At 43.0% G+C, this 10,959-nt stretch overlaps 1 protein-coding gene across 1 annotated transcript; it reads right to left on the reverse strand.

Annotated features, from left to right (window-relative positions):
- Positions 1–7,251: 7,251 nt before the first annotated feature.
- LOC126667151 (uncharacterized) lies at positions 7,252–10,632 on the reverse strand. Its single transcript, XM_050360119.1, has 4 exons — positions 9,965–10,632; positions 9,206–9,487; positions 8,050–9,100; positions 7,252–7,986 (listed from the first exon to the last, which is right to left on the reverse strand). Exons 1-4 carry the CDS (start codon positions 10,630–10,632, stop codon positions 7,252–7,254), a joined length of 2,736 nt encoding a protein of 911 aa, XP_050216076.1.
- Between the last annotated feature and the right edge of the window lie 327 nt (positions 10,633–10,959).

Below are 10,959 nucleotides of genomic sequence, written 5' to 3' on the forward strand. Positions count from 1 at the left end.
TCATCAAAGGGTGCTATTCGATAATGTCTATCTAGCAGACCTCCCGCTAACCCGAGAGAGCATTCAAATATATGTCCTACATTCAAATATATATCCTACATTCATTCCATCTTGCAAATAAGGCATATCTTGTCTAGGTAATTTTTTTTGAAATGATGCCTTTATTTCCATGCCTTCCAGCGGCTTTATCACCCACTTTGATTTCACGTTTCTGTATAATATGTACACGAACTATTTCGGGATTATTACATGAACTCTCCTTTTTCTGGACCCATCTCACATCAATTTTATTTCTTATCCACTCTCTTTTGAGTCATACTAGAGTGGATGAGATTATTACTAGTGTAAGCACTACAAATAAGGTGTGGTCAATCATCCTGGCCCTATTGTAGGATCAATGATAAGGATCAATAATTGATTGATACCCATGGCAGTACAGGCTATGAACTTTATGCTTCTAATTCAGATGCAATTATGCTAAATGCATTGGCTGAATTGATTCATTATTGAATTTCAAATCTAATTAAAACAAGTGATTCTCTTCAATATGATATGAAAGATGTCGAAAATTTTTATTCTTTCTTAAGTGATGAGTGGACAAATGCTGACCAAATTCTTCAGTTAGACTTAACTAAATCTATTCTTACAGTGGATCATGATTTACATAATAAGATGTTTAAAGCTCTTATCGAGCAAGACTTATTAGAAGAAACAATCTTGGAGTATATCAACCAATTCCTTGAATTAAGATATATTCGAATACACTATCTATATCAATATCTAGACAAAAAATCCTGTAACTGGATCGAAAATCATATCCAAATAGATATTAGTCATATATCTATACCACCCTGTGGGGAATTATGTAGTTCCCTGCTGAATTTCTTACTGCTCGACCTTGATAAGGAGTTTCGAGAGTCGTTTAATCATGATTCTTACTATAGATATAATAATTTTTCTATATGAAAATAGACGAGCAAAATGTAGTCTCTGTAAAGGATATTGATGTATTGACCACCAAACATCAAATATCTTCTGATACTAAGAGTATAAATCATTGTGAGGAATTCCTATTCAAAGAAGGTGAATTACGTCTTCTTTTTGATGGGAATGTTTCATTTTATTATATATCCTATAAAATAAAAACTTCTTTAAAAAATATTAAAATGAATATGATAATGGCAATCAGTTATGATTCGTCTTGTCTTTTGATTACATCATCAGGTGTTTACGATTACAGAGAGATTCTCCATGAACCTATTGCCTCACTTCTCATTACAAAGATGAGTCAGTATAATCAAATACTGGCAAATTTCTATCGTTCTAAATTCATGAGTTCATCCCCATCCGCACTTTTATGGAGCATCAGCACGATACCTATGTTGGGTTTTCTAGGTTCATAACGCAGCAGAATTTCAAAAATTTATCAAAAACCCAAACCAAGATCCATGTAATTCGAATAAATCGATTAATACTTACTTGTATGTCGAATTCAAACACAATATAGGAAGGAAGAAGGTGGTTCACTTTGGTGATACCTGGCCTCGGATCAAAAACGCCTCCAAAAGAACGCGTCCTCTACGAGTATCCACACGAACAGATCTTAGCCAAAACTAGTGCTTATGTGCTAGCACTATTGCTTCACAAGCAATTTTGAATTATTTAGTGATTTAGTGAATAATGAATTTTGTAATTCACAAATCCATTCCTTAATGTGTATTTATAGGCATACAACAACACTAGGTTTTGAGTCCAATTCCTATTTCAATCTCATTGTCACTCTTACAAATTTATGTTTATCAAAAACTCCTTTTTGATAATCACATATATATATATATATATATATATATATATATATATATATATATATATATATATATATATATATATATATATTAATTATTATTATTATTGTTATTATTATTATTATTATTATTATTATTATTATCTTAAGGGAAACAATTATCCTTAAATTTTGAATTTCAATTAATATATATATATATTTATTATATATATATATATATATATATATATATATATATATATATTACGAATTATATATATAATAAACTTCTAATCAGTTAATTCCACTGGGCTTGTACAACCCATTACTGTTTTGGGCATGTTTTTAGTGTGCGACCTTGTAGGTTCATATAACGTTGGCAGTAGGCCCAAAATTCCTATTTCAGCCCACAAGTCATAAGTGGCTTATAGCAAGACATTATGACTGCCCAAGTTATACGAATATCGATAATCCGATTTAACCATTTACAATAATATTTTAATCTCTTTGTCTCTCGATATCTTCATTGAATATAAGGCATAGTGCTGTCATCTTTATAATATTCAATCATTAGTTTCCTGATTCCAAGTAGACTGAAAATTATAAATCTTTATCAATTCATTTAGCATGGACATGCATTTCCTTCAGTCTATCTTCTTCAAGGGGCCCATAGATATCTTACTCAAATAAATGAGGAACAAATTCCTTCTCAGTCACTCACATTTCTCACATAGTTACTTCATATCCAATGACAATTTATTCCACTATCTTGTTAAAGATAATGTAAGACTGTATCAAAATATGAAATAGCTATTGTTCGCCTGGAAATATTCCGGACTCGAATCTTTGAATTTATAATCGGGATCGGTTTGAGGTTTGATACTTTAACGAACCTATGTAGATATTCACAGGGCTTGTTTGGTTAAAAACACTTAACCACGTGATCTAAAAGTAATAATCTGGGAGTTATGAACTCAGGCGAGATTAATACCGAAAACTACTCCTAAATTAAAACAATCCGGAGATTGCGAGATAAAAAGCACTGGGCTTGGTTTTTGATTGATTGATTTGTTGATACAAAAATAATGAAGCTCTGAGCTATTTATAGCTCCTCACAATCTAGACTCCTAATCCAACTAAGACTAAAACTCTAATAGAGAATCACTCCTAATGAGCTACAAATTCCAATAAAAATAGAAAAAAGCAATAATAAACAGGCTTTCTGTTGAGCCTTAATCCCTGATAAGCCCACATGAAGTTCTATCCGGTAATTATTTGGGCCGGTGTAAACAATGCCCCCAACAAGTCTGAAACGTTTATCTTTTGGGCTTGTTCTTCCTTCTCAGCACTTCCAAGCCCACTACTGAGGCCCAAATCATTTGAAAAAAATTTAAAGGGGTGCGCATCTATAAACCTTTCGGTACCCCTTTAGGCCACGTCATCTCCAGCTGTTCTCCACGATGCCACGTTTTGGCCCCACGACCTTTCGGCTCCCTCTGATTTTGTCTTTTAAGAAAAACACCATCTCATTTCATCACTTACCTACTCTCTCTGCATTTATCAAGCTTTCTCTCTCCTCAGCAACCTCGAGTAATTCACCAAGTCTCTTCTGGTAAGTTTTCGCTCTTCGTCTTTTAATTCTGACTCGCCCCTCTTTAGCGATCGCCCAACTAAGGTATTCTCATTCTCTGCAGTTATCATGGCTGCTCCCCAAGAAACTATCGCCACTCAAGTCGTTGACAAGATCGCCGAGACCCGTGCTGCTGCCCCGAATACCGAATTCCAGGTAATTGTAGACGCAGGGGACAATCAACTCTGCATGGGTCCTATTCTTACCTCGCCAAGCCACCTGTGCGATATCGCTACCCCCTATCATGACGAAGTCCCACCACGCTTCTCTCTCCCACATCAATCGTCCATTTGGTTCAACACAACTTTCCGAAACTGGCCAGTCGAACACAAAGGATACCAAGCCTGGGTAAACAGACTGAAACCCCACTTTGGACACATATGGACCAAGGTCGGAATATATGACATGATTAGTCTGTGTAAGGCGAGCCGCCCAATAGCCAAGCACTACATAATGGGTGCATCTCTCTTTTGGTCCAGCGCAGTGAACTGCTTCTGCTTTAAATTCGGCGCCATGACCATCACACTTCTGGATTTAGCAGTTATGCTAAACATCCCAATAGTTGGCGAAAGGATCTCGCCCAACCTCTCAGCCGATGCACCAAACTTCAAGTTAACCAAACCCCAAAGAAGTTACGGCCCTTACATCAACATTTTGCAGGGCGATACGGATACTGTTCCCGACGATCGAGAACACGTAGCATTCTTGGCTTTCTTCATCTCCAAGTTTATCCTATGCCCGGCTTCGTTCAGGGTAACTCAAGACAGCTTTGTCCTCGCCGCAGCTTGGGCCGAAGGTCGAAGATGTAACCTGGGTGAATTCCTGCTTGCCCATTTATATCGTTCCCTCAATGACATCGCCCCGCATGCCGAAAAAAGGATATTCAAATGCCCTGGAGGTCCGCTATGGGTCGCCCAATTTTGGCTGTCCATGTATTTTCCAGAGCTATTTGAGAGTGTTCCCTCAATAAAAGCCGAGCTAAATGGGTTTTCTCTCATATCTTCTGGCACTCGCCTAGGCCATGTTTTGGATGTTCTTGAAGTGTTTAACAATTCGGTGAGGGCATCAGAGTTGTTCTGCCCAATCCTATCCATGAAGTATCCACCATCATGGCTTCTGATCGGCTGGGATAGCGAAGACACTGAAGAAACCCGAACTCATCCAACTACTCGGCTAGGTGGCCAGTATTGGGGAAGTGCCCTAAAGGCCAGGAACTTGATCGCTGGTCTGGAGTATAAGCAGAGTGGCATTGAGTTGTATTGCCCCAACTACGTGTCTCGCCAATTCGGTTTTAACCAAGGCATTCCCTGTCCTTTATTGATCTCCGTCCATAACCGCGGGACCCATAAAGCTTCCTTAGAAAACTATGCCGACCTCCAGTTTATAATTCGTCTTAATAAGGCTTATCTTCCCCCCATTCCAGACCTGTCTCGTCCTTCATCTAAACCTAAAACTACCCCTGAATATGAGAGCTGGTGGGCTTCGGTCACAGAGTCCTTCTTTGATCTTTCACCGAAAGAAATCCTTTCTCTTCACGATTTTTCTTTACCTCCTTTGTCAAGAACTCCTACTCATGCCGATCTCTTTCTTTTGCAGGCCCCGAAACGTCCCCAGTATGAAGGTATTACTTTTCACCTCTACGAAATAGCTAAATTCGAACGTTTTTACAAGTTTAAGTATGATCCCTTAGATCGTCCAGGAATGAACCTTTTAATGCAAAAACATAGGCGAATAGCTAAACGTAATTTTGAAAACAAAATGATAAAACTCTGGGAAGAAAAATACCAGCATAAATACTCATACGAGTTTTTCCTAGCTCATATTCGTCCTAAGTTTAAATATAAGAGCCCACCGGTTCCAAAATACAACATGTCCACGACCATTCCCATTAAAAAACGTAAAAAGAAAACCAAGAAATCCGAGCCGATCATTAATAGTGAGGGAGTTTCTTATACCGGTATCAGATGTCCGTCTGATGCCGAGGCTATAGCCGAGTTGGTCCGAGTCGGTTATACCAGAATCCCAGGTAATCCATTCTTTTCTGTCTTTAAAACCGTTTTTTCATTGTACTTATGACTTGGATGAATTTTGCAGTTGGCGTGCCGAAATGGCACAAGGATGACAAGTTCGGCACTGATGGAGACGACGAACCTGAAGCTTAACGGTCGAGAGCTAAACGCCCAGCGAAACAAAAGCCACTTAAAGCAGCAAAGACAAAGAAACAGAAAGTAGAGCCGAAAGGATCTCGCCTGTTTGATCCTTCGCCAAAGAATTCAGATTCTTCCAAACGGGCAACTCCATCCGCCAGCGCTCAATCGTCTTCCAAGGGTGAGACGAAGACAGCAGAAGGTTTCCATGCCGAAGAAGCAGAATGCACGCAGACTTCGGCAGAGACTAACTCCCAGCGCACTCCCACTGCGGCTCAGATTTTGGCGAGCATGGAGGTTCCTAAAAAGCTGTCGCCCCTTGCCCCGGAGTTGCTGAATCTGTCCGAAAATCTGGCCAAGAAATCGGCTACTAAGGTACTTTTCTGCTTTTACTCATAATCTTTACATTTCCTGGCAGTTGATATTTTATTGTGGTCAATCATGGCAGATTCCGATCGCCGATCCTGAAGACGATGTGACGGCGAAGGCGGCTGCTTTTTTGAACTCGGATAGTGACGACGAGCTGCCGATTCTCCCAGAAGATGGGTCGACTATCCTAGAGGCGAGCAATCTCTCTGAAAATTGGGGTGACCATTTCGATGTAATGTCCCAGATGAAAACCCTCGGCGTTTCCTTGTTCAAATCGCCCGAAGAGATTGCCAGGCTGAAGAGAACCGCCGCGGCCTTATCTGACGCCCCTTTAGAGGTTCTTGGCGAGGAGGCCCGGGATGCTGTGACGAGGTTATCGGCATCTCTTAAAGCTTTTCAGAAGATATACAACGATTCGCTGGCTACACAAGCCGAATATGAAAAGCTTCTCGCCCAGGAAACCGAAGCTAAAGAGAAGCTCGAAACCTTGAAGACAAATGTGAAGACGGCGGTCACGAGCTTGACGAATCGGCGCTCCCGGGCCAAGGAATTGCAGGATAAGATCGCCTCGATGAAGGTTGAATTAGATGCCGAAGAGCAAGGTATCAAAGACCTTGAAAGCTGCATGGACAAAGACATGGTCGAAGGCATCGATGTCAAAAAGTGCCGGAGCATTTTGAAGGGGAGTATCTCAAAGCTGGCACCGAAGGTGGATGGGGCTCGCAAAGAATTTAGCACTATAAGGAGCGAATTGGGGCTTTGTTTTTCCCATTTTTGATAATTTCTGAACTTTTGTTTTTGTTTGTAACCCACGTATATTGATACTTTATTGATCGGCCAAGGGGTCGTATCTCTTTTTACCTGCATTTAGTATTATGCAACTCGGTCGGGTGGCCGAATATTGAAGTGGATTTATGAATTTATTTCGAACTGTTTTTATATGCTTTGTTATTATATAATCGGTCCATAATTGGTCCGATATGCAATAATTCATTTCATGATTTATTTTTTACATATAAATGTTGAGAAAACGGAGCGCCCGTTGAAAAACTCAACTAAAACAGCAAACAGCCGAAGTATGCAATATTGTCTCGCATAATCGGCTAAAAACAACATATAAAAACGCCGCCGGTAATAGGACGAGCGTTTCAACCGCTCGGGGCGTTTCGGCGAGAATTTACAGTTACGTTTATTCTTCGTCGGCTCTCGACAACTGTTGGTCGTTATAAAAACTGAGCGTCCGTTGAAAAATTCAACTGTAACAATAAACAGCCGAAGTATCTCGCATAATCGGCTAGAAGCAATATATAAAAGCGCCGCGTCTATTCTTCGTCGGCCCCAAACAGCCGTCGGTCGATGCCATCCCAGCAACTAGGAACATACTTTTTTAGGAACTGTCCGTTGATTGCCCTGTCATGCTCCTCTCCGTCAACGTTCGCCAGCAAGTAAGCACCGCCCTCTAACTTGTTGACTACAATAAAGGGGCCTTCCCAATTCGGGCTCCATTTGCCAAGCCGATTATCTTTATGACCGATAGGCAAGACTGCCTTGCAGACTATGTCGCCCACCGTAAATACTTTTCGTTTTACACGTTTGTTGTATGCCCTCTCGACTCTTCTTTTCTGGGCTTCAAGGTGATCCAACGCTGCTAATCGTTCCTCGTCAAGATCTATTGGCAGCATTGCATCATACCCATATACCAATCGGAACGGCGAGATCCCAGTAGCCGACTTCTGACTAGTTCTATTCGCCCAAACGGCTTCCGATAAAAGCACGTGCCATTGTCTTGGATTTTCTTCAATCATCTTTTGGACTATAAGCTTGATAGCTTTGTTGGTGGCTTCGGCCTGTCCGTTGGCTTGAGCGTAGTACGGTGTTGAATGTAACATTTTTATCTTCATTTGGGAAGCCCACCAACTTATATCGCCTCCTGTGAACATAGTCCCTTGATATGTGGTTATGGACTCGGGCAAGCCGTGTCGGTGGACGATGTATTCTTTGAAGAACTTGATCACCGCTTCTTGTGTCGGCGACTTCAAAGGTTTAGCTTCGACCCACTTGGTGAAGTAGCAAGTGGCGATAATCACAAAAGTGTGACCATCTGACTAGCCGGGGTATACTTTCCCTATCAGGTCGACCGCCCATCCTCTGAATGGCCATGGCTTGATGATGGAGTGCAGATCTTCGGCCGGGACGTGTTGTATTGGGCCGAATTTCTGACAAGCTTCGCAACCTTTGGCATATCTTATGCAGTCTTGTTCCATTTTCGGCCAATAAAAACCGTATTTATGGATAAGCCACCTCATTCTGGGGCCCGCCTGGTGGGCGCCTGCTATCCCTTCGTGTACCTCGGCCATAGCAAGCATTGCCTCTTTTGGACCGATGCATCTAAAGAGTAGCCCTTCAAAGCCCTTCTTATATAATTCGCCGGCTAACACCACGTAATTAAGGGCTACAGTCCTCAACCTCCTATTCGTGGAGTCGGGTTTTTCGAACCACTTCAGGAGCTCGTCCCTCCAGTCTTGGGTGACGTCCAGCTGGTAAACCGAGAATCGTCTTTCGTCGATCGTGATGCCCCCGGTATGGAGATTCGGCGTTTCCCTTTCTATAGCATCGAACTGATGGTTCACCTTGTAACCGCTACCGTGATGAGCTAGGTCGTTTGCAACGCTGTTTTCGGCCCTCTCCGTGTATTCTATCCTCGTATCTTGAAAGCCTTCGACCAAGTGCTTCGCCTTGTTGCAATATCTCACTAATAGCTCGGACTCGCATTTGAATTCCCCTGTCACTTGCTTGATGACTAGTAAAGAATCTCCTTTGACGCTGATCGCCTTTGCCCCCAGTTCGGCTAAAATCTCGAAACCGAATATCAGGGCCTCATATTCTGCTTGATTGTTAGTGCATTCGAACTGGAGTTTAAATGACAACCGGTAGGATCCCCCCAAGGGCGTGATGATGTGAAATCCGGCGCCTGCCCCCTGGCTTGTTCTGGACCCGTCGAACCACATCTCCCATATGGCGATGTCGCAAAACGTGACCGTTTCCTCCTTGAGGGTGATACCAGGGTGATCGGCCAGGAAATCTGCCAATACTTGTCCTTTTACTGCTCTTTGGGGAACATATACCAACGTAAATTTGGACATAGCAATCGCCCATTTTCCAATCCGATTCCTTAGGTATGGCTTTGACAAGATATACTTAATGATATCGGTCTGGGACAATACATACACTACGACCGGCAACATATAGTATCGCAGCTTGCAGCATGTGAAGTACAGGCATAGACACATTTTTTCTATGTTGGTATAGCGAATCTCTGTGTCCGTCAGTCCTCGGCTCAAATAGTAGACTGCTCTCTCGATCCCATCGTCCTCTTCGAGCATACATCCTAGGGATTCGTGTGCAGCCGATAGGTATAGCAACAACGGCTTATTCGGCTTTGGAGGGGTCATAACCGGAGGTTTTGCCAAGTATACTTTCAAATCGTCGAACACCCTCTGTTGCTCGTCCGTCCATATCCACTCATCGGTCTCTTTTCCTCTCAGCAAAACACTCCAGCTGCGAAGTCGGCCCGCTGTGTTCGCTATGAATCTTCTTAAAAAATTGATTTGACCGATGAGCCTCTGGAGCTGCTTCTTGGTTTTGGGTGGTTCAGCATTGATAATCGCCTTGGCTTTGTTCTTGTCTATTTCTACTCCCCGCTGGTGAACCAAGAAACCCAAGAAGTTTCCGGCCGAAATGCCGAATGCGCATTTCAGAGGATTCATCTCTAACCCATTACGTCGTATACGCTCGAAACCTTTTCGGAGGTCGGCCAGATGAATTTCGCCGGTATTTGACTTGATTACGACATCGTCGATGTAGACCTCAAGGCAGTCAAGGCCTCTGAACATTTTGTTCATGGCCCTCTAGTATGTCGCCCCCGCGTTTTTCAAGCCGAAAGGCATCACTACCCATTCGTACGCTCCGATCGGCCCGGGGCATCTAAAAGCCGTTTTGGAGATGTCCTCCTTGCTGATTGGAACTTGGTTGTACCCAGAGTGCGCATCGAGGAAACTGAGTATCGTGTGTCCCGCTGCCCTGTCTATCAGCATATCGGCCACAGGCATCGGGTATTCGTCCTTGGGTGTGGCTAGGTTGAGGTTCCGAAAATCTACGCATACTCGTAGCTTCCCGTTTTTCTTCATCACTGGTACGATGTTGGAGAGCCATTCGGTGTACTGGGCTTCCCGAATAAACTTGGCATCTTCCAGCCGCTTAATCTCGTCCTGGATGAGAGTATCTACTTCCCTGGACATTCGCCGGGGAGGTTGCCGAAATGGCCGAAACCCACTCTTTAATGGAAGCTTATGCTCGGCGATATCAGGATCAAGACCCGGCATTTCATCATACGACCAGGCAAAACAGTCGCGGAACTCAATGAGTAGGGCGACCAGTTGCTCTCTGAATCCTTCGTCCAGTCCTGCGTTGATATATATGGGATTAGGCGATTCATCTGTCCCCAGATTGATTTCGAGGAGGTCGTCCTGTACCTGGGCGGGATCATCTTCTAACTTCCCGGTTGCTAATCGTATGTCCCCGATCCGCAACGATCCTGTTGGGTCTTGATCTTGGTCCTCATAGATACATTCGGCCGATGTAATATCATACAACGAGGCTAACTGTCTAATTTTCTCCCTCAATTCTTTATGTCGTGCTATCATTTTGAATCTCTGAGGATGGTGGATCGGCCTTTGCCCCCGAGGGTCACTGATACCGGCCGATCCGAGTTAACAAGCAAGCGAGGGACGCTCGTCTCTCCTTTCGAACTAAGGGATTGTATGTTGCGCACCTCTTCATCGTATAAACGTGCTTCGAGCACGTTATGGTCTTCGCCGAAGGGGTTGGGGTCACCCTGCACAACTTCGGCCTCGCCGTCATCTCGCCATATGAAGAGCATTTGATGCATGGTCGACGGTATGCACATGTTGGAGTGTATCCAATCGCGGCCGAGAAAAATGCTGTAGTTGCTCCGGGCGTTGACTACGAAA

The sequence above is a fragment of the Mercurialis annua genome, linkage group LG1-X (genome assembly GCF_937616625.2).
Source record: "Mercurialis annua linkage group LG1-X, ddMerAnnu1.2, whole genome shotgun sequence".
NCBI lineage: Eukaryota > Viridiplantae > Streptophyta > Magnoliopsida > Malpighiales > Euphorbiaceae > Mercurialis > Mercurialis annua.